The sequence below is a fragment of the Schistocerca cancellata genome, chromosome 5, assembly GCF_023864275.1.
Source record: "Schistocerca cancellata isolate TAMUIC-IGC-003103 chromosome 5, iqSchCanc2.1, whole genome shotgun sequence".
NCBI lineage: Eukaryota > Metazoa > Arthropoda > Insecta > Orthoptera > Acrididae > Schistocerca > Schistocerca cancellata.
The window spans coordinates 110498433-110523381 of NC_064630.1; the positions used below are offsets into that span (position 1 = coordinate 110498433).

Genomic DNA, 24949 nt, shown 5'->3' on the forward strand with positions numbered 1-24949 from the left:
GTGGCATCGTCAAATGGTGCTGATTTTGTGTTTAACATTTGACAATGCCACTATAGGTCCAGTACATTAGGACATGTTTTTCTAAGACAGATCTGCTTCTTCATATTTAAAGCAAACAAATGCACGTATCTGAAGGTGGTCATTACAGACCGAAACCGGTAGTCTGACGACCAAAAATTTGTGACCTGAAGTAAAGGAAATTTATAATAGTTTATTTATAATTCATAATAGTTTATAGTTATTAGTAGAGATACGTTATTCCTGATCCTATGCATTAACACTAGGTATTCATCCATGTATAACAGTGGGCGCTTTCTTGGTTAGATCGCCTGCACCTTACACTATATTTACTCTACTATCGTAACTCTTAAGATTTGAGTAATAGGTTAAATTTTTCATTGCATTTTGGTACGTTATGCCTGCTTCATAATTGTGGGTGCCTTCTTCATCCTCTTCAGTGTCACTGTTGCCGCTTTCGCTATGTGTGTCGCTGTGCACCCTTTGGAGATTGTTGTTACACTGCATATAGGCATGTTTGGTATGTCGTTTTCACAAGTGATCTTAATGTGTTGTTTTGAAATACTGTCTGTTAATGAATTCAGTTGTGCCCACTGTTCTTGGTCTCTTATTGCTGTGTACGACGTGCGTGAGAAAAGTAATAAGACAGATTTTTTATCTAAGTTTTATTTTTTTCAAACAACAATATCGTCCCTTCGAAGTAATTCCCATTGGCAGCTATAGACAGACGGAGTCATTGTTTCCGGTCTTGGCAGTAGCGTTGAAAGGCTTCAGTTACTAGAGCCTTAACATGTCGGGCATATTCTCTTGAATATTATCCAGAGACATAAAAAGACGTTCTTTCAAAACAGTTTTCAATTTCGGGGAAAGAAAAATGTCATAATGTCTCAGATCAAACGAACAGGGATTTTGTGGAACAACAGGAATGTCTTTTGAGGTCAAAAATTCCGTGATGAAAGCGCCCGTGTGACATGGAGCGTTTTTATGACGCTAATCTGCAATATCCAGTCTCACTCGATTCATCCTTAAAAACACTTGTTTGACGAATTTTTCCTGTAGGGACAATGTCACGAGAGCAGGCACACGTGCGACGTGTCGTCGATTTTTGAAGTTGAAGGTGTTCCTGACGGGGTTCACCTTCATCGTGTACTCGGGCTTAACAAAATGAGTTCTACCAGCGAGAAACTTGCGCTCTTGATAAGCAATGTTCCCCGTAGGCCTGTTTCAACTTTTCAGAGTTCACTTTCGTTGATTCGCCAAGCTTCATAGCGTAAAGCTCTGAACTACGAGTATATTCCACTGTTTCATTTTCGTAACACACAACAAAAACCCAACTTCACTGATGGCGCACTCAGAAACTACATGAAGACTGTACGGAGCTGAAACTTGGATTAAGGATCTGGAAGGGATGAACGCACCGGTCTACACAAGTAAACGCAGCGTTGCCAGATCGCTTACAGTTCCTTCAGTCCCTTTCTTTTTCTCACATGTTTCGTATATTTCTGTTTCGGGGTATATTCTAAATGTAGAGTACGTCTATCGTCTGCGAATTGCTCGCAGAAGAAGAAAGCGTGTTCTGGGAAAACGTCTTCCCCATATGTGCCTGTGGATGTATGTCTCAGAACGCGGTTTAAGTGCGTGGATAAAGTCCGTGTCCAGTTAAGAAATGTGCTATTCCGCTGCAGGGATCGGTGTATTTCACTCTCAACCGCTCGTTTATGTCAGGGAGGAAGTCGTACAATCTGTGTCCCGTATCACTTACACCCCACTCACCTTGCTATGTATCCAAACGCTAACTTTTAAGGGAACGTGTCGTCTGTATCGGTACACCAGTTATTGTGCTTACCTTATCTAGTCTCCCCATTATTTAACCTTGCAGCTCTGTATTTGATCGTGGTATCTCCTTCAACACACAGTACATCCACTGAGGTGCGCCGAAGGCTACTCATGGTGTAAGTAGGACACTTCTCTGCTCTCGTCTTTCTAATACACTCCTGGAAATGGAAAAAAGAACACATTGACACCGGTGTGTCAGACCCACCATACTTGCTCCGGACACTGCGAGAGGGCTGTACAAGCAATGATCACACGCACGGCACAGCGGACACACCAGGAACCGCGGTGTTGGCCGTCGAATGGCGCTAGCTGCGCAGCATTTGTGCACCGCCGCCGTCAGTGTCAGCTAGTTTGCCGTGGCATACGGAGCTCCATCGCAGTCTTTAACACTGGTAGCATGCCGCGACAGCATGGACGTGAACCGTATGTGGAGTTGACGGACTTTGAGTGAGGGCGTATAGTGGGCATGCGGGAGGCCGGGTGGACATACCGCCGAATTGCTCAACACGTGGGGCGTGAGGTCTCCCCAGTACATCGATGTTGTCGCCAGTGGTCGGCGGAAGGTGCACGTGCCCGTCGACCTGGGACCGGACCGCAGCGACGCACGGATGCACGCCAAGACCGTAGGATCCTACGCAGTGCCGTAGGGGACCGCACCGCCACTTCCCAGCAAATTCGGGACACTGTTGCTCCTGTGGTATCGGCCAGGACCATTCGCAACCGTCTCCATGAAGCTGGGCTGCGGTCCCGCACACCGTTAGGCCGTCTTCCGCTCACGCCCCAACATCGTGCAGCCCGCCTCCAGTGGTGTCGCGACAGGCGTGAATGGAGGGACGAATGGAGACGTGTCGTCTTCAGCGATGAGAGTCGCTTCTGCCTTGGTGCCAATGATGGTCGTATGCGTGTTTGGCGCCGTGCAGGTGAGCGCCACAATCAGGACTGCATACGACCAAGGCACACAGGGCCAACACCCGGCATCATGGTGTGGGGAGCGATCTCCTACACTGGCCGTACACCACTGGTGATCGTCGAGGGGACACTGAATAGTGCACGGTACATCCAAACCGTCATCGAACCCATCGTTCTACCATTCCTAGACCGGCAAGGGAACTTGCTGTTCCAACAGGACAATGCACGTCCGCATGTATCCCGTGCCACCCAACGTGCTCTAGAAGGTGTAAGTCAACTACTCTGGCCAGCAAGATCTCCGGATCTGTCCCCCATTGAGCATGTTTGGGACTGGATGAAGCGTCGTCTCACGCGGTCTGCACGTCCAGCACGAACGCTGGTCCAACTGAGGCGCCAGGTGGAAATGGAATGGCAAGCCGTTCCACAGGACTACATCCAGCATCTCTACGATCGTCTCCATGGGAGAATAGCAGCCTGCATTGCTGCGAAAGGTGGATATACACTGTACTAGTGCCGACATTGTGCATGCTCTGTTGCCTGTGTCTATGTGCCTGTGGTTCTGTCAGTGTGATCATGTGATGTATCTGACCCCAGGAATGTGTCAATAAAGTTTCCCCTTCCTGGGACAATGAATTCACGGTGTTCTTATTTCAATTTCCAGGAGTGTACTTCGTTGCTGACCAGTTACAGTTCCTTAGCCACGTGCTATCTGCGAAGCTGAGTACTGATTCGAAGAGCGCACAGTTGTACGTCCGTATGGTTGGTAGAGGAAGTCTGTACTGCTTTAAGTTTGGCTTCACCAGTTTAAGTAGTATTTTTTCTGCTTTGTCTGTCGTTGACCCTTAACGCGCTGGCGTAAATTCAATTTCTCACCTATGTGTACCCCAAGATGGCGTGTTACATACGCTGGTCGAAGACTTGAAGAAGATAGGTACGAGCAGCCGTAATTATATTTAATATTCTTTTTTATCTACCAGTTCCACTGCCAACGACGAGATGACTTAATTATTTTCGTGTATAGGGACTCCGAAAGTGGTAGTTAAATAAAATTATTAAATATTAGGTTGGAGCATGTTCGTAACGTTTTTGTTTTGCATGTTGGTATTGCAGTTGTTTTGTGTGTATTTATCGATGGATCTTTTTTAATTACTGTTTGAGCTTATATATTGTAATTGTGTTGTTTGGAGATAGTCGTGGAACTGGGGACGTAGAAAAATGGTGTGCAAAGTTGTGAAGTCGGATTGCTTCCGATATATCATTTTGTTTGAGTTCAACACAGGAGTAACAGCAGCCGTATGTCAACTTTTCTTACGCCCTCAGATCCCTATCTTTTCCGCTCTCTATCGAACAACCTTTGAGGGACTTCGTTTCCGAATGGAAAAGGGCTCAGAGCATTTCTCGACAAATTCTTTGCTCCAAAATCATGTAATTTGTACATCTGGGAATCAAAAACTTACCTCAGCGTTAGCAGACTGATTTACATAGTGAAGGAAACGCACAGGCTAAATCACCCAAAATTTGCACCGCAAATATTGCGGAAATGCGAAGTGCTATTGATGTGTGGTTTTCACAGAACCGATTGGTACTCAGGGTCTTTTATATTTAGCTGATCAACAGATTGTAATAATACACTGAAAGTGTACTTTTTGTGAAAACATATCCTGTTTCAAATGGAACAATGTTTATTGATATTAATAGACTAATTTTGGGTAAATTAGAATGTCAGTGGTGTTTGTTGCTGGACTCGAGTGAGAGTCGTTTAGGAGATGTCGTATTTTGCAAAGTTTCCATAACGACACTTATTTGTGCCTTTCAACGTGCGTAGTTGTTAGGTACGACGTTCTTATGTTTGCTTACAATGGTCTTGTGTGTTCCCTGAGTACACTGCGACTTGCTAGTCAGTTAGTGTGTGGCGGTCCAAGCAGTAGGTACTGAGTGGACGATGAGATTTATCAATGCGGAAACAGCCGACGTGCTCATGGTCTATGGAAGTGTAGGAAGAACGCAGTTAGTCCCTGCACGGTGTATGCGGCAATATATCCCAATAGACGTCATCCATCTACGAAATTATTTATCATTGCTAAAATTCATGATGAAACCTTCAGCTGTCATTTACTTTGAATATTTCGCTACTATTTTCGGTAAATGTCCATTATAATACTTAGCTGGCATAAATGGTTAGAATGGTATACCGTAATGTGAAGAACAGTAATTTGCTCTTTAAGCCCACAGCAGTACGTAAAAACTGTCACAATAATGTGCTCGAAAATTTTCGCCAAGAAGCAAGTCCACATTGACAGATAAGTACGATAATTATCACTGACCGAAAGTGGTAGCGAATTGTGCAAAATAAATGACGGATGAACTTGTGACCATGAATTTTAATAATTATTTGGTGTCTGGATATCTCTCCCTGCAAGCATACTTCAATTATTTATCAATCTCTTCAAACAGTTACATGACTGTTATACTGTAACACATAGACTCGTCATAACTTCTATACAGGATACTCCTTATGGATCACTTACCTTGTTTAGTGATGAAGCCATACAAATCATGGCCAGCTAAACCGCCGAGACATGCACTATTCGTCTGTTGAAAATGCAAAGTTGCCTCATCAGCTGGAACGTCAGCGTCCATGGAGTGTAAGCTAGGGTTGTTGCTAAAACGGCGATATATCGTTAAGATTATGGCGATACCGAGAGCCGATACTTTTACTTCACAATATATTTTTCCGGTAAATAATTGAAGTTATTTAAAAACTGTAGTAGAACATAATTTTACATTCACTGCGTGAAGGAGTCTTAGTACTTTTTGAGCTTTCATCATGTCCAATCGCTCTCTTAGACCGTGTGAAGCAAGTATAAGTGGCGGAAAAGAAGAAGTCCTATTGCATTGGAAGTGGTGGGGGGGTGGCGGTGTGAATGGAATATCCACTGTAGCCGATGTTAAGAAATGGCGCAACAGTTGTGTCAAAAAACAATTTTTACGCAACTAGTGTGCTATTTATTCACATCGGCATTCTTAAAAATCTGTTACTGAATATTGTGAACAAAAATATAAATGACAAGCTAGGTCTCTGCGGTGGGAGGAGACGAATGAGGGTAAATTTGGAAATTTCTGGTAAGGTCTTATGGGACCAAACTGCTGATGTCATCTGACTTTAATTATGTTACGCTAAGGACAACACACACGCCACGTCCGAGGGAGGACTCGAACCTCCCACGTGGGGAGCCGAGCGGACCGTGACAAGGCTACTCCGCGAGGCGTACGATGGGAAATGCTGATGTAACCGAGGCTCGGTGCGACCGACAGAAACTGCAACGTTCAGGCTCACCACAGAATTTTGACACTACAACTGCGTACAACTGCTAGATCGATGGTGGTGGAGGAAAAAAAAGGAAAAAGAAAGAAAAAACCTGATATGTGGTGAAACCGAACGACAGACCTATCGGACACCTTTTATTAAGCCACTTACATGCAGTTATCATTATTAGGAAAGTGGGTACCGCCAAGCTTGGACGCGCAACGTTTTCCTTTCAGTTCTTGCTCTAAGGGGGATAGCCAGGCTGCTAGCTTGTTGATGTACAGAATCTCTAATAAGAAATCAGTACTTAAATACACACCTCTAAACCAGCAATATACCTATTGTGGACCCGATATCTTTATACGCAGGTATGTTGATATTTTTTCCACACGTATATCTATACACCGATAAATTTCTTGGATATATCGACAGACGAAACGATGAATCTTTAAATATCGATGTATCGGATTCCCGATATTTAGTGTAAACGTGTGGTGCGGGATAGTGAACCATCAGCTTGAAAGGTCTCTGTGGGATTCCTTTCATGTTAATTTCTTAAATCTGTTGTCATTTACGGTATAAATTCCACTTCTAAATTTACTGTGGTGTTTCTGACGCTATCTGGGAGGAGACTGAGCAGTGGAACGTGTTACTTTTACACATAAACAAGAACGATCTGTCACACTGCTACACTTTAAAACACAGTTTATATGTAATTCATGTCACACAGTCTCATATGGAACCTACATGCGCTTTCTTTTATATAGTGTATACGATAAGATACTGTCATCCTCTTTCCCTTCTGTGTGAAAGGATGAATGAGCAAATGTATTTCTAGTTGCATGCTTGATGGTAGCAGAGAAGCCTGTCTGCTAGAGAACAGTAGGACCATCGTCAGAACGGGTAGCTACACTTTCTAAAAGCAAAAATGTTTCTATTCTTGGTATGGTGCTTTCCGTCCCTTCTCATGTTGGTATAGGTAGCTGCCTCTCTGGTCACTTCCGATTGTATCTGTGAGGCAACCTCAGTAGGAGCCCACGCCAGTCTGTCTGCGGCGAGCGTCTGAAGTGGTAAGATCTCCGGCTAAGCGTGTTTCTGCTAAATCCATAGGAAAATGGATTTCTTAAGTTCAGTCTAACTGAAAATTAATTCACCTTTGTTTCAGGTTTAGATCTAAAATATCTTATGTTATCTTAAATTGCAATGCATGGTGTAATCCGAGTGTGAAGTTCAGAATATCTTCCAGTAGTTGATTTGTCGCTACTTTGTGAGCAAGTACTTTGATGATCTATAACTCTTAGTAAGATCATCAGTCTGAAATGCGAATGTGCGTGAGATTATAACGCCTCGTCTTGACACTTTTCTTTATGTTCAACCCACATGGAGTGTACTTTGTGAGACCAGTACCACGTTCTTATATAATTGTTTGACCCATCAGGTTAATAGTATGACGATAGTAACTAATTCGAGGTTTTTCTATTGTAAATTGCGTTACGTTGACCACTTGAAGCATGTCGTGTAATCATCAAAGTAGCCCTCAGCTATTCTTTTCGAGAAGATTTCACAGACAATTAGCATGAATTTAGTATACCAGTGTGTGGTAATTTCATGATGGAACGGATTGTGCTACGACCGTAACTTCTTTGGGTGAAAATCGAATCGGTTGGTTGTAGTTAATTTCCTGTTGCAACGTTCTTCGTGTGTCATTTTATGAATGCAGTGTTGTATGCAGTCTCCCAATCTTGGCTCCCTATTTGATGTGTTCCGTAACATTACAAACTCACACTTTCACAATCCTAAATAAGGCACTAGTTTAGTCATGAACCAAGTTTAATATGATGAAATTTTAACGGAACAATGATCAATGTTAAAATAAACGTCGTAATATAAACTGATTTATTTCTTTTTATTTAAATTCTCTTTTTATATATACAGGGTGAGTCACCTAACATTACCGCTGAATATATTTCGTAAACCACATCAAATACTGACGAATCGATTCCACAGACCGAACGTGAGGAGAGGGGCTAGTGTAATTGGTTAATACAAACCATAAAAAAATGCACGGAAGTATGTTTTTTAACACAAACCTACGTTTTTGTTAGTAGATCTGAACATATAAACAAATACGTAATCAGTGCCGTTTGTTGCATTGTAAAATGTTAATTACATCCGGAGATATTTTAACCTAAATTTGACGCTTGAGTACCAGTCCTCCGCTGTTCGATCGTGTGTATCGGAGAGCACCGAATTACGTAGGGATCCAAAGGGAACGGTGATGGACCTTCGGTACAGAAGAGACTGGAACAGCACCATTACGTCCACATGCTAACACCTGTTTATTGGTCTTTTTCACTGACGCACGTGTACATTACCATGAGGGGTAAGGTACACGTACACACGTGGTTTCCGTTTTCAGTTACGGAGTGGAATAGAGTGTGTCCCGACATGTCAGGCCAATAGATGTTCAAAGTGGTGGTCATCATTTGCTGCACACAATTGCAATCTCTGGCGTAATGAATGTCGTACACGCCGCAGTACATGTGATGTAATGTCGCCGCAGGCTGCCACAATACGTTGTTTCATATCCTCTGGGGTTGTAGGTACATCACGGTACACGTTCTCCTTTAACGTACCCCACGGAAAGAAGTCCAGAGGTGCAAGACCAGGAGAACGGGCTGGCCAATTTATGCGTCCTCCACGTCATGGTAACGTACATGTGCGTCAGTGAAAAAGACCAATAAAAAGGTGTTAGCATTTGGACGTAATGTGCTGTTCCAGTCTCTTCTGTACCTAAGGTCTATCACACTTCCCTTTGGATCCCTACGTAATTCGGTGCTCTCCGATACACACGATCGAACAGCGGAGGAGTGGTACTCTAGCGTCAACTTTAGGTTACAATATCTCCGGATGTAATTAACATTTTAGAATGCAACAAACGGCACTGATTACGCATATGTTTATATGTTCAGATGTGCTAACAAAACTAACGTGGTTCCATTTAGAAAAACGTAGGTTTGTGTTAAACAACATACTTCCATGAATTTTTTTATGGCCTCTATTAACCAATTACACTAGCCCCTCTCCTCACGTTCGGTCTGTGGAGTCGGTTCGTCAGTATTTGATGTGGTTTACGAAATATATCCAGCGGTAGCGTAGGTGACTCACCCTGTATATCAACGGTTGTCGTAAGATGACTATTAAGAGATTATAATTAATGTTAGTCTGGTTGGCAATTTGGTAAACTAGACTGGATACCTGGTGAAACAGTTGCTTAGTAATGCAAGGATAACTTGCCCAGATAGCCTCACAGCTTTTAACCCGCTTTTATTATCTTGAATATCAGTACCGCTTTCAGAACAACTTAATGAATCAACTTTAAAAGCTCTATAGGCCCTTTTTTCACAGACGCAACACTGAACGCGCACAAGTATCGCAGCATCCTAACGAGCCATCTTGCACGCATGTTACAAGACATTTTGATCCCAGACTGGAATTACAATAAGGAAAACTGTCGTCTCCAGTTGTGGTCGTGGTGCCCTGTACGAAGAACATAGAGGTAACGATCTCTTCTTACCTGTTCACTGGCGGACAGGGAGTAAGTGAGGAACGAGAGGTTGTAGTACTCACCGATGATGGTGAGGTTGACGCGCGTGTTGCGCGTCTGCGCGATGCGGAAGTCGACGCGGCAGCGGTAGGTGGCCTGGTCGCGCGGCAGCGTCTGGTCCAGCGCCAACGCCGCCGTCTGCCCGGAGCGGACAAAGTAGGCGCGCCTTCCCAGCTCCCGCTCGTCCGACCACAGCTCAGCCTGCGAGAAGTCGCGCTCCCGGGCGTCCACGCTGCCGGCACAGAACGCGGGCCGCGGCCCCTTAGCACACACACTGGGCTTCGCCAGTCTGCGTCAAGTCACTGTGCACCAGTGTGCGATTTGCAGGGGGGGATGGGAGGGATTTTCCCCCCCTCTGCATCAGACCATCCCCTCCTCTGTCTTTAGTTTATGCATCCCAACCTGGGATGTTTATTTTCCACGCACTGGAGTAAAACTTTACATATATTTTAAATTTGTGGAGCCGAACACTGAAAGTTTTTAATACAGTCTTACTATTAATACTATTAATATGTTAGGAGGTTACAGAAGGGAGGCAATTTCTACCAAACAATAAAACATCTGATTTAAAACAATGAAGTTTCAGAAAGAGCAAAACTCCTTATGTATAAGAATTATTACATCCCTATTGTCACCTATGGTGGAGAAACATGGACAATGACAGAAAGCGACTGGAGCAGACTGCAAGCAGGGGAAATGAAATTTCTGAGAGCAGTTATGGGAAAAACAAGAATGGACAGAGTAAGGAATGTAGAGGATAGAAAGGACCTCAAACAAAAAAGTATGAGAGAAGAAATTGAAAGGAAGAGATTAGGATGGTATGGGCATGTTAAGAGGATGCAGGGGGGGGGGGGGGTTTACGGGCGCTCAACATCGAGGTCATCAGCTAAGAGGATGCATGGGCAGAGACTTCTCAAAATTGTAGAAGAACTAAAGACGGATGGGAAAAGACCTAGAGGGCGCCCAAGAACACGGTGGAAAATGGGAGTGAGAATATCTGTTGAAATGAGAGGTGTGACCTGGCAGCAAGTGGAGGAAGAAATGCCAAATGGAGAGGACTCGTCAGCACCCAGACCCGGCAGTAGCTGGAGCGGGATTCGGATATAGATAGATGTTTGCTTATTAATTTTGAAAAGGTGTTATGTAGTAGTTGAGCATTTCAAAACATTTAGAACTAAATCATCATTCTCATGTTGCCATTGTTGCTTTCGTCTAAGGTGCGTCACCCGTTTACTTGCGAGCTTGAGAGGGAAGTAGTGTGGCAGTCATACCGCAGCAGTCGTACCGCAGAGTTGGGTGAGCTGGGGGCAAAAAGTCCCACCCCGGGCCCTGACACGGGGTGGTGACCGGCCCGGTACCTGTGCGAACATTTACCGTTAGGCCACCTTTTGGCAACTTAATGGCGCGATCTGACGCGCCTGGGACGAAAGCACACAAAACTAAATAACGCACCATCGTCTGCTTCTAGTTCCTAGGATACTATTTCGTGGATACATGCTCCCAGGTAGATGCTATTTTTCTTGACTTCCGGAAGTAGTTCGATACAGTACCGCACTGTCGCCCGATAAACAAAGTAAGAGCCTACGGAATATCAGACCACCTGTGTGGCTGGATTGAAGAGTTTTTAGCAAACAGAACACAGCATGTTGTTGTCAATGGAGAGACGTCTACAGACGTTAAAGTAACCTCTGGCGTGCCACAGGGGAGTGTTATGGGACCATTGCTTTTCACAATATATGTAAATGACCTAGTAGATAGTGTCGGAAGTTCCATGCGGCTTTTCGCGGATGATGCTGTAGTATACAGAGAACTTGCAGCATTAGAAAATTGTAGCGAAATGCAGGAAGATCTTCAGCGGATAGGCACTTGGTGCAGGGAGTGGCAACTGACCCTTAACATAGACAAATGTAATGTATTGCGAATACATAGAAAGAAGGATCCTTTATTGTATGATTATATGATAGCGGAACAAACACTGGTAGCAGTTACTTCTGTAAAATATCTGCGAGTATGCGTGCGGAACGATTTGAAGTGGAATGATCATATCAAATTAATTGTTGGTAAGGCGGGTACCAGGTTGAGATTCATTGGGAGAGTCCATAGAAAATGTAGTCCATCAACAAAGGAGGTGGCTTACAAAACACTCGTTCGACCTATACTTGAGTATTGATCAACAGTGTGGGATCCGTACCATATCGGGTTGACGGAGGAGATAGAGAAGATCCAAAGAAGAGCGGCGCGTTTCATCACAGGGTTATTTGGTAACCGTGATAGCGTTACGGAGATGTTTAGCAAACTCAAGTGGCAGAGTCTGCAAGAAAGGCGCTCCGCATCGCGGTATAGCTTGCTCGCCAGGTTTCGAGAGGGTGCGTTTCTGGATGAGGTATCGAATATATTGCTTCCCCCTACTTATACCTCCCGAGGAGATCACGAAAGTAAAATTAGAGAGATTCGAGCGCACACGGAGGCTTTCAGACAGTCGTTCTTCCCGCGAACCATACGCGACTGGAACAGGAAAGGGAGGTAATGACAGTGGCACGTAAAGTGCCCTCAGCCACACACCGTTGGGTTGCTTGCGGAGTATAAATGTAGATGTAGATGTAGACCTTCTTTAAATACTCTTCTCTTCCACCATCGTTTTCTTTTCCTTCGGTTTTCATTTCCGTTGTTAGCTGCGTGTGCAAGTACCAAGTAGGCCGCCGCTGCGATACTTTATCATCCCATATACTGCAAGACCGACTCACGTGTGGTACAAATTCTGTTGCTTTGGTATAAATTAACCTGCCGCATGCAACATACGCCGCAAGATGTTGCCTGTTGTAGCATGCTACAAGACGACGCACGCCACATTTCCGTAGCATGCCACAATGTTGCAAGACGTCGCCCCAGCGTAAACGAGGCTTTAGAGCGAGATCTGTATTGTGTGGTGGATGTAATGTGTTGCGTACGAAACTAAAACCTGAAATCAGATCCAAACGTCGTGGAAAATTGTAAAGAGGTGTCATCCTGCAGCAAGATAACGCTCACCCACATTCTGCCAAACGGACAGCCGTCGCAATAAAGGAGTTGAGATTCGAGGTGCTGGAGCATCCACCATACAGTACAGACTTGGCTCCAAGTGATTTTCACATGTTTGGACCCTTAACGGAAGCACTGCAGGGAAGAAGATTTGAAAGTGATGAAGGCGTCATTGCTGCGGTGCAAAATTGGTTACAGATGCAACCGAAAAACGTATTTTCTGATGAAATAGAAAAAAAAAATTCGTGAAACGTCGGGAAAACTGCATTGAAGTCCAGGGAGGTTACGTAGAAAAATTACGCATGTTTCCGTTTTCTATCATCAGAATAAGTGCAGCTTTTCACAAATGTGCCTTTACTTTTTGAATTCCAGTCGCATACCTGTACATAGATGATTTTGTAAATAAGCTTTACCTATAATGTACTTTTAAAGATATAACTAGGGATGGCTTTTCTGACAGTGCATACGCGTGAATAGTGAGTTTCGGCATTAACATCTGTTTATAAATAACTGTTTAACCATGGGTAACGCCACGGTCCAAGCTAGGAACATATGTAATTATACTAACCCCCTAAGACATCCCCCCCACTGGTAAAAGCACAAATCGCACACTGCTGTGCACAGACTATACCTCGTTTTGGCGGTACTAGCCAGTAGGATTACAGGACACGAGCAATTCGTTCTGTTTCAGTTACCGAAACAGTAGTCACCCATTTACTTTTATCATAAGCAGCGCAAGAAAAGATAAAAGTTTGCAGCCACACATGTTCCCTTATCTCAAACAAGCAAACTACGATGCATGTTCGAAAAGTATGTTTTTTACAGGGTAACAGTTACCGAGCTGTTGTTGTCGTGGTCTTCAGTCCTGAGACTGGTTTGATGCAGCTCTCCATGCTACTCTACCCTGTGCAAACTTCTTCATCTCCCAGTACTTAATGCAACCTACATCCTTCTGAATCCGATAAGTGTATTCCTCTCTTGGCCTCCCTCTATGATTTTTGCCCTCCACGCTGCTCTCCAATACTAAATTTATGATCCCTTGAAGCCTCAGAACATGTCTTACCAACCGGTTCCTTCTTCTTGTCAAGTTGTGCCACAAACTCCTCTTCTTCCCAATTCTATTCAATACCTCCTGATTAGTTATGTGATCTACCCATCTAATCTTCAGCATTCTCCTGCAGCACCACATTTCAAAAGCTTCTATTCTCTTCTTGTCCAAACTATTTATCGTCCATGTTTCACTTCCATACACGGCTACACTCCGTACGTATACTTTCAGAAACGACTTCCTGACGCTTAAATCTATACTCGATGTTAACAAATTTCCTCAGAAACGCTTTCCTTGCCATTGCCAGTTTGTATTTTATATCCTCTCTACTTCGACCATATTCAGTTATTTTGCTCCCCAAATAGCAAACCTCCTTTACTACTTTAAGTGTCCCATTTTCTAATCTAATTCCCTCAGCATCACCCGGCTTAATTCGACTACATTCCATTATCCTCGTTTTGCATTTGTTGATGTTCATCTTATATCCTTCTTTCAAGACACTCTCCATTCCGTTCAACTGCTCTTCCAAGTCCTTTGCTGTCTCTGACAGAATTACAATGTCATCGGCGAACCTCAAATTTTTTATTTCTTCTCCGTGGATTTTAATACCTACTCCGAATTTTTCTTTTGTTTCCTTCACTGCTTGCTCAATATACAGATTGAATAACATCGGAGAGAGGGTACAACCCTGTCTCACTCCCTTTCCAACCACTGCTTCCCTTTCGTGCCCCTCGACTCTTATAACTGCCATCTGGTTTCTGTACAAATTGTAAATAGCCTTCCGCTCCCTGTATTTTACCCCTGCCACCTTCAGAATTAGAAAGAGAGTATTCCAGTGAACATTGTCAAAGCTTTCTCAAATGGCTCGGAGGACTATGGGACTTAACATCTGAGGTCATCAGTCCCCTAGAACTTAGAACTACTTAAACCTAACTGACCTAAGGACATCACACATGACCATGCCCGAAGCTGTATTCGATTTTGCGACCGTAGCGGTCACGCGGTTCCAGACTGAAGCGCCTAGAACCGCTCGGCCACACCGGCGGGCAAAGCTTTCTCTAAGTCTACAAATGCTATAAACGTAGGTTTGTCTTTTCTTAGTCTTTCTTCTAAGATAAGGCGTAAGGTCAGTATTGCCTCACGTGTTCGAACATTTCTACGAAATCACAATTGATCTTCCCCGAGGTCGGCTTCAACCAGTTTTTCCATTCGTCTGTAAAGATTTCGCGTTATTATTTTGCAGCCGTGACTTATTAAACTTATAGTTCGGTAATTTTCACATCTGTCAACACCTGCTTTCTTTGGTATTGGAATTATTATATTCTTCTTGAAGTCCGAGGGTACGTCGCCACCGCGGGACTGCTACGGTCGCAGGTTCGAATCTTGCCTCGGGCATGGGTGTGTGTGATGTCCTTAGGTTAGTTAGGTTTAAGTAGTTCTAAGTTCTAGGGACTTATGACCTAAGATGTTGAGTCCCATAGTGCTCAGAGCCATTTTTTTTGGTACGACACCCGTCTCATACATCTTGCTCACCAGATGGTAGAGTGTTGTCAGGACAGGCTCTCCCGAGACTGTCAGTAGTTCTAATGAAATGTTGTCTACTCCCAGGGCCTTTTTTTGACTCAGGTCTTTCAGTGCTCTGGCAAACACTTCACGCAGTATAATATATCCCATTTCATCTTCATCTACATCCTCTTCCATCTCCATAATATTGTCCTCAAGTACATCACCCTTACATAGACCCTCTATATACTCCTTCCACCGTTCTGATTTCTCTTCTTCGCTTAGAACTGCGTTTCCATCTGAGCTCTTGATATTCATGCAAGTGGTTCTCTTTCCTCCAAAGGTCTCTTTAATTTTCCTGTAGGCAGTATCTCTCTTGCCCCTAGAGAGTCTAGCCATCCCTGCTTAGCCATTTTGCACTTCCTGTCGATCTCATTTTTGAGACGTTTGTATTCCTTTTTGCCTGCTTCATTTACTGCAATTTTATATTTTCTCCATTCATCAAATAAATTCAATATTTCTTCTGTTACCCAAGGATTTCTACTAGCCCTCGTCTTTTTACCTACTTGATCCTCTGCTGCCTTCACTACTTCATCCCTCAGAGCTACACATTCGTCTTCTACTGGTTTTCCCCATTCCAGTCAATTGTTCCTTTATGCTCTCCCTGAAACTCTGTACAACCTCAGGTTTAGTCAGTTTATCCAGGTCCCACCTCCTTAAATTCCCACCTTTTTGCAGTTTCTTCAGTTTTAATCTACAGTTCATAACAAATCGATTGTGGTCAGAGTCCACATCTGCCCCTGGAAATGTCTTACAATTTGAAACCTGGTTCCTAAATCTATCTTTCCATTACATAATCTATCTGATACCTTCTAGAATCTCCAGGATTCTTCCATGTTTACAACCTTCTTACCGTACTATATGAAATAAAATTATCATAACTTATGAACGGTTTGCATTAGGACGCGCAAACTGCATAGCTGGCCGCAGGGCATTATGGGAAGACGTACCGTTCGGTTTAGCGACCAGGCGCACTTTCCTTTGGATGGGTTCGTCAATAAGCAAAACTGGCGCACTTAGAGGACTGAGTATCCGCATTTCGTGATCGAGGAATCTCTTCAGTGACTGTGCGGTGTGCAGTGTCCAGTGACGGAATAATCGATGCGATATTCCTTGATGGCACGGTGACTACCGAACGGTACGCGGAGGTTTTGGAAGATGGTTTCATCCCCGTTATCCAGATGCACCACAATTTTGACAAGATGTGGTTCACGCAAGGCGGAGCTCGACGCCATGAAGTAGGAGAGTGTTCGTCGTCCTGCAGGCGCACTTTGGGGCTTGCATTCTTGTTCTGGGGTACCGAGTAGCCAATGACTTGGGCCTAGATTTTCCGCCGTATTCTCCGGGTCTGAACACATGCGACTTCTTTTAATGGAGCTATGTTAAAGACACATTGTACGGCAATAACCCCAAAGCCAGTGCTGAACTATTCAGGAAGTCATCGACAGCATCGATGTTCCGACGTTTCAGTGGGTCATGCAGTATTTAGTTATTTGCGCCACATCATCGCCAATGATGTCAGGCATATCGAACATGTCATAACCTAAATGTGAATATCTGTAGTGACGTTTAGATGTTGAATAAAGTGTGACACGTCGTAGTTTGTAACTAATTTACGTTTTTTTTATTGTAGTTCAATAACTGTCACTTTGTAAGTATACCAGATTTATATATTTGAGGTCTGTTCAAAAAATCCGGAAATTTATCCACAAAATTTTTCTACGCCTACCTTTTACTTATTGTGCATGGTCATCTTCGAAATACTCTCCTCCACAGTTGACATACCGGTCACAATGCGGATTCCACTGCCGCAAACAGTCTCGGTACGCCTGTTGCTGGATAGCGCGAAGAGCCGTCTGCGAATTTTGTTGTATCTCGGCTACCGTTGCCAATCTTCCTCCTTTCAAGGGGGTTACTGACTTTGAAAATAAAAAAAAAAGTTCCGCAGGGTGTAGTACTACAACGATGAAAATTAATATTACGACGATGTCAAACCTTATTTTCATGATTTAAAAGAAGTATTCATGATATTAAAAATGTAATTATAATTTTATTATTTTCATTTTTGTGCTCAGTGTATCAAAGACTTTCTAATGCACGGAATAAATTATCATTGTTTGTACTACGAAACTATATATGATTGTTAAGGGTTAAGCATGTAATAATTCGATGTAAGCCATTTTGTTGAGTCTGAATTTTGTTCTCGTACTGGTCGGTAGAGAAGGAAAAGTTCCTTAATCGATGTGAAGGTATAAAGGCTGTAAAAAAAGAGAGAGAGAAGGTAAATACAAGTTATTCAAAACAAATATCTCTAAAGTGTAACGTCTGGTGATTTCCTATAACTAAAAATTGCAAGGTCTAATCTGAGCCTGTCCTGAATAACAGCTAAGAACATTTATGTTATCATATATTTTCTTCGTTTGATTACGGTTGTGATTCGCATGTTTCTTTTTGTTACGCGACGTGTTATAAATATTTTCATTATACGCGCAAAATTGCACACAGCTTTAATCGAACCTGCGTCTTTCGGAAACGATAACTTTTAATCAGTACAATTACGCGAATACCGTCTAAATCGCAACCGTGATCGCAAAAGTGTTTCCTGCACCAAATAATTCTTGTAAAATGTGTATTCTCCAAAGCGAGCAGCATTGCACTATCGCTGACTCGCAACAATCGAAAGAGTAAAAACAGTGCTTAAATAAAATTGCCACCTTCTAATAATTATTATTATCCCATTAAATAAATAAATAGCAATTCAGTGGCTATCCAATCAATAAACAGAGAGGGCAATTCAAGGGGCCAGGAATGGAGAGCACAGGGGGTGAGGCAGCACAGTGAATTCGTTTCTTGTGCAACAGCCATACACCAACGGGGACGAAGGTGCAGGTGACACAAGACCCTAGAATTGCCTCGCCACATTTCAGGCCATTTCTTTCTCACACTTACTCGCAGGCGTCACAATCTCTCCGACAGTATCTCCGATTGGCACGCACAATTACGTTGACGTTGAAATGCAGGAGGCTCTGCAGCGAATTGACGCATGGTGCAGGGAATGGCAATTGAATCTCAATGTAGGCAAGTGTAATGTGCTGCGAATACACAGAAAGATAGGTCCTCTATCATTTAGCTACAAAATAGCAGGTCAGCAACTGGAATCAGTTAATTCCATAAATTATCTGGGAGTACGCATTAGGAGTGATTTAAAATGGAATGATCATATAATGGTGATCGTCGGTACAGCAGATGCCAGACTGAGATTCATTGGAAGAATCCTAAGGAAATGCAATCCGAAAACAAAGGAAGTAGGTTACAGTACGCTTGTTCGCCCACTGCTTGAATACTGCTCAGCAGTGTGGGATCCGTACCTGATAGGGTTGATAGAAGATATAGACAAGATCCAACGGAGAGCAGCGCGCTTCGTTACAGGATCATTTAGTAATCGCGAAAGCGTTTCGGAGATGATAGATAAACTCCAGTGGAAGACTCTGCAGGAGAGACGCTCAGTAGCTCGGTAAGGGCTTTTGTCAAAGTTTCGACAACATACCATCACCGAAGAGTCAAGCAGTATACTGCTCCTTCCTACGTATATCTCGCGAAGAGACCATGAGGATAAAATCAGAGAGATTAGAGCCCACACAGAGGCATACCGACAATCCTTCTTTCCACGAACAATACGAGACTGGAATAGAAGGGAGAACCGATAGAGGTACTCAAGGTACCCACCGCCACACACCGTCAGGTGGCTTGCGGAGTATGGATGTAGATGTAGATGTAGACGTCCCTGACGTGAGCGTCTTTGCTAGACGTCAGAAGGCGTCCTGAGAGAGAGTCACCCTTAACTGCGGTCCGGACATGTTTAAACCGTGTGAACCACTCGTAACAGCGAGTACAGCTTAAGCACTCATCGCATTAGGCTTCCTGCATCGTGTGGTGAGGCTCTGTACAGGTTTTCTCGAGTTTCACGCAAAATTTAATGCCGAAACTTCGCTCTTCTAACTCTTCCATCTGCGAACTGTTCAACACAATGCTCTACTCAATGCAGCACTGAACAAAAGCTAACAGACATACAGCAATGAAACTTCCGACAGTTACACATTAAACACAGCCGTATACAGGGATGCTAACAGCATTTCGCTCCAACGCACTATTGGCGCGTAACTCCGGATGTTCTGGAATTTTTTGAACAGACCTTGGAGGTATATTGTGGTGTCACCGCCAGACACCACACTTGCTAGGTGGTAGCTTTAAATCGGCCTCGGTCCATTAGTACATGTCGGACCCGCGTGTCGCCACTGTCAGTAATTGCAGACCGAGCGCCACCACACGGCAGGTCTAGAGAGAGACGTACTAGCACTCGCCCCAGTTGTACGACGACTTTGCTAGCGACTACACTGACGAAGCCTTTCTCTCATTTGCCGAGAGACAGTTAGAACAGCCTTCAGCTAAGTCAATGGCTACGACCTAGCAAGGCGCCATTAACCATATCTAGAGAGAGAGTCTCACTTGTATCATCAAGAATGCTGTATACAAATGATGGAGTAAAGATACGTACTTCTCTTTATAGCATTCATAACGTATCCTGTTCCAGACCTCACGCCCGTCTGCGTTAGATTATAGCGTGCATTTCGGCCTCCTCTATCTACAAGGTGTTGGCACATTTGCCAACACATCATATATATATATTTGAAATTTTTTGTAGCTGAACCCACTGAGAAGCACGACGTGGATACAGTAGCAGGTGTATTTAGGAAATATACAAATTAAAATTTGGATTACCCTGAGTATTGCCAAGTGTTACGGGGAATAGCTTAGTTCGTGACGCAATGGAAAGGCTTTGCACGTTATTACATAAAGGTAAAATTCAGGGGACAGCTTACCTTCCCTAGATCAATGGATCACTTAAAAGAAGTCATAGAACCCTTAAAGAAACATTAACACTATACAAACAGATTTGTATACCTTGATCGCATATGCTGTAATTGTATACAATACAGTTCCTCACATTTCGACAGTGTATACCCACCCCTCCCCCCCTGAATTATTCTATGCGAGAGCGTGAGTTGTTTCCGGTATTTTTCAAAAAGATCCTGCAGAATTCTTACGCGATTACGATGACTATGTTACAGAATTAAAACAACGAAAGGAATGCTAACAACAGAGCGTCTGGGAACATAATCTCTTTATATAAAAGCCAATGTCCCGGTTGACTGATTCAGTCACTATTTGACATATCATCGACCAGCCCAAACCACTAAGTACAGAAAATAGAAATTTATATAGGGCACCGTTTAAGAACAGATTTTTCGAAGAACTACCAAGATTTTTTTAATGCTACATCTACGAAAACTGGTATTTGACTTCTTAGCTACAATTACATGTTTAACTGTTTATGGAAATTCAACTGCCAGTTAGGTGAAGTAGGGGTTAAAACTTTATAAGAAATATTTCATTGTGAAATCATTTTTAAAGCTAAATCTATCAAAATTTGAATTTGACTTCTGGTTGAGAAATAAAAAGAAAACCCTTTTTACGGTTTTTGGAAAAATCAACCCTTATGGGAACGAAGTAGCGGATGGAAGTTTCTATGGAAATATTTCATTACGCAAACCTTTTTCAAGCCAAATCTGTGAAAATTTGTATCTACCTTCTCTTTGAGAAATAAAAATACAAGTATTTCACTGTTACTGGAAATTCAGCCCTGAAGGGTGGAAATAGTTGATGAAATATTATATGAAAATATGTCACTGTGAAGTCATTATTGAAGCTAAATTGATGAAAATTTATATCTGGTTTCTCCGTTCGAAATGAAAAAAATTCGGCTTTCACTGCTTTTTGAAATTTAACACCTTGGGGTGTGAAATAGTACACTGACTCATCATCGCCCAGCCCAAACCACTAAGGAGAGAAACTGGAAATTTGCAGATGGTGCCGGCCGGAGTGGCCGTGCGGTTCTAGGCGCTACAGTCTGGAACCGAGCGACGTTACGGTCGCAGGTTCGAATCCTGCCTCGGGCATGGATGTGTGTGGTGTCCTTCGGTTAGTTAGGTTTAATTAGTTCTAAGTTCTAGGCGACTGATGACTCCGAAGTTAAGTCGCATAGTGCTCAGAGCCATTTTTTGCAGATGGTGTTGATCTTGTACTGCAGGCATCGTTTAAGAAGCAATTTTTATAAATTTCAGTCCTAAGAGCATGACATAGCGTGTGATAAACTTGTTAAAATGTGTCACTTTTCAGACAGTTTTGATGTCAAAAGTAAGAAAATTTTACTTGATTTCTCAGACAGAAAGTAAAGAAAAGAAAAACAAACGTGTTTCAGCATATATGAAAATTTAGCAACTATGTGGGTAAAATAGTCGGTAGAATCTTCTTGAAATTAAATCATTATTAAAGAATATGACAACTACCTTCAACTACAATAATTTGAACTAAATGAGACCAAACCCTTCCAAGCCGCAAGTGTGTCCTTCTACAGGGTGAAAAGTATTTAAACCGACAAGCTCTGGGAGGTTGTAGGGGACATCAAAACAAATATTTTTCCTTAATGTCATTTTTTCCTATGAGGAGTATTGAAACAGGTGGAGGCCGTATTACGGTCTTCGGTTGTAGGCAACTGCTGTCCACCTGTGTAGTACTGCATTGTCTCTGTTTTCTAATGGAGTGATACACCTGGCGTAAGTACGCTGATGTGGTTGGTGCGTACTACGTAGCGCACCACAACGGAGGAACTGCACAGCGTGTTTATCAACAACAATATCCTAGTCGCCGTATCCCGCATCATACGACCTTTGCTGCTGTGTACCAGCGTCTGCGTGAGACCGGGTCATTTAGCAGATTACCTGGACAGGGACGCCGACGCACGGTAGGAACGCTGCAATTTGAGGCAGCTGTCTTGCAGCATGTGGAGCGGGATCCTTCAATCAGCACTCGTGCAACTGCACGTAACATGGGGACGAGCCAGACGAATGTAAGAACAGTCCTTCGAGAGCAATTGTTACGTCCATTTCAATTACAGCTTGTCCACAACCTGGAATCAGTTTATTATCCACCCAGAGCACAGTTTTCGCAGTGGTACCTAGAACAGTGTGAAATGTATCCTACATTTCCATCCTCTGCGTTGTTTACTGATGAAGCAACGTTCGGGCGTGATGGGGTCTTCAACATGCACAGTTCACATGTTTGGAGTGAGGATAACCCACATACCACAGTTACTAGCGCTCATCAAGTGCGGTTCTTCGTTAATGTGTGGGTCGGTGTTGTTGGGGACTGTTTAATTGGGCCGTATCTGCTATCTAGGCCATTAAATGGCAGGTCCTATCACAATTTTCTCGCCAGAGCATTTCCAGAATTGCTGGAGGACGTCCCGCTCCCTACAAGACAACGCATGTGGTTCCAACATGACGGGGCGCCAGCACAAAATCAATCGTCGTGTGCGTCTTTTCCTGGACCGACGGTTTCCAGAAACGTGGATTGGCAGAGGTGATCCTATAACATGGCCTGCTCGACCTCAGATATGACCCCTCTGGACTTTTTTGTGTGGGGAGAGATGCGCATCCTTCTTTACGCAACTCCTCTTGCATCAGAAGAGGATCTGGTTGCTCGGATAGTAGTAGCAGCAGGAACAATTCAGGATACTCCTAGGGTTTTTTCCCGTGTCAGACTGAACATGATCCGATGGTGTAACCTTTGTTTATATGTCAATGGAGGCATTTTTGAAAATCTACTGTAACTGAAATGGGGTTGTGTTAATGTGTTGTCTCTTGGTCATTAAAAAATGGAAAATTGTTTGTTGGTTTAATTAATTTGCCGCCAGATAAATCTTCCTCTAGCCGTTTAAATACTCCTCATAGGAAAAATTGACATAGGGAAAAATATTTGTTTTGATGTCCCTTACAACATCCCAGAGTTTGTCGGTATAAATATTTGTCACCCTGTATATACGGAACACAGAAGCTCGTCGTGAACTACAGTATTGTTAGGAATTCAATGAAAGATTTGTCAAACTAATTGGTTGTAACAATTGACGCCCTCTCATACAAATGACGATTTTTAAGAGAAATAGAAAATTTTCAAACGTAACAACCGGATTCACAAACTGACATAGTCAAAATATGGACCACACTGTCCAAAATACCGGAACAGCACTGAATGGAACATTTAGGCCATTTACAAGGTGCTCTAGGCCAAGAGTAACACGTATCTTTTAATACCTAGCAGGGACGTCGTACGCAGAGAAGTGAAGGCGATAATGGCACTGTGGAAGGAGAGAGTACTTAAGCTCTGGAGAGAAATCGAACATCTATCCCGCGGACGCAGTGACAGCTTCTTCGTATGGAAATCGCTAAAGAGGATACTACACAAAATGGGAATTGCTAGGACCATATGAAGAAATGGCATTTTGTGAAACAAATCGCCAACAGGAGCGAACCGCAAGTCAGGTGTCCCAGTGCCTTATGCACACAACATGATGCAGAGAGGTACACAATATTCATGCCACCAGAGTGACGTGGAGTTTACGGATGTCTCGGAACATATGAAATGACGACATAATGCCATTACCTACATACTGTATTTTTCTATTCTAAGTTTCCTGTTTCCTGAGTTAACTGTCACACTGTGTAATAGCGTGTCTCTAACTCGGTAACAAGTATATGTGATTAAATAATAATAATAATACCTCCAACCCCAGATTCTTTAAACGATCTAACGTCTGTGTAAAAAGAGTTAGAAGCGTTACATTACTTTGCAAATGGTTTAATGCGTTAAATATTTGACGTTACGCATGTAAAATCTTTCTAGTTGAAGGCGCTAAACACTAAATATATTGGTTTTATTAGTTTCGAGTTATCCATTTATTTTAAGCCTTCCGACTGGTTTGGTGCGGCCCGCTTCGAACATTGATTTCCCTCTTTACGCGAGCATTCGTCTTAACCGCTTTGGCTATCAGCGCACAACTCACGGCCACACTGAAACTCTTCTTGTAGAACACATTGAATATCAAGTGGGTAACTGTCTCCTCATATGATTTTGCAGTGCCTGTATTGTTAAGAAGAACGATGCAATAAGACTCCGGACATACATGCATGTCCGAAGGAACATCGTACTGGACCTCTTAACAACACAGGCTCTGGAGTATTATATCAAATGTTATAGTTTGAAATGCAAGACGAAATATTTTCAACTATTGTTCATGTAATTTTATGACAGATTGTGTATTTTCAACACTACTATTCTTCCACGAACCCCACTCCATGAATGTCTAATTAAACTGGTTTCCACGCGAGTAGAACTGGTATTCTTTGAGCGACTCCGAGAGTTTATGAGTCACAATGTCAAACAGTCCATTCCGAATCAGACTAAATTAACAGCATGTCGAAGAGCTAGAAGCTGTGTCGTCATTATCATGCATAGATCGATATACACTCCTGGAAATGGAAAAAAAGAACACATTGACACCGGTGTGTCAGACCCACCATACTTGCTCCGAACACTGCGAGAGGGCTGTACAAGCAATGATCACACGCACGGCACAGCGGACACACCAGGAACCGCGGTGTTGGCCGTCGAATGGCGCTAGCTGCGCAGCATTTGTGCACCGCCGCCGTCAGTGTCAGCCAGTTTGCCGTGGCATACGGAGCTCCAT

At 43.2% G+C, this 24949-nt stretch overlaps 1 protein-coding gene across 1 annotated transcript in view; it reads right to left on the bottom strand.

The window, feature by feature from the left end:
- The window catches only part of LOC126188386 (nephrin-like), a 1033277-nt gene that overhangs the window by 650743 nt on the left and 357585 nt on the right, over positions 1-24949 (bottom strand). Inside the window, exon 3 of the mRNA XM_049929986.1 lies at positions 9701-9909. Coding sequence (XP_049785943.1) covers positions 9701-9909 — 209 coding nt within the window. The remainder of the gene's footprint in view (positions 1-9700; positions 9910-24949) is intronic.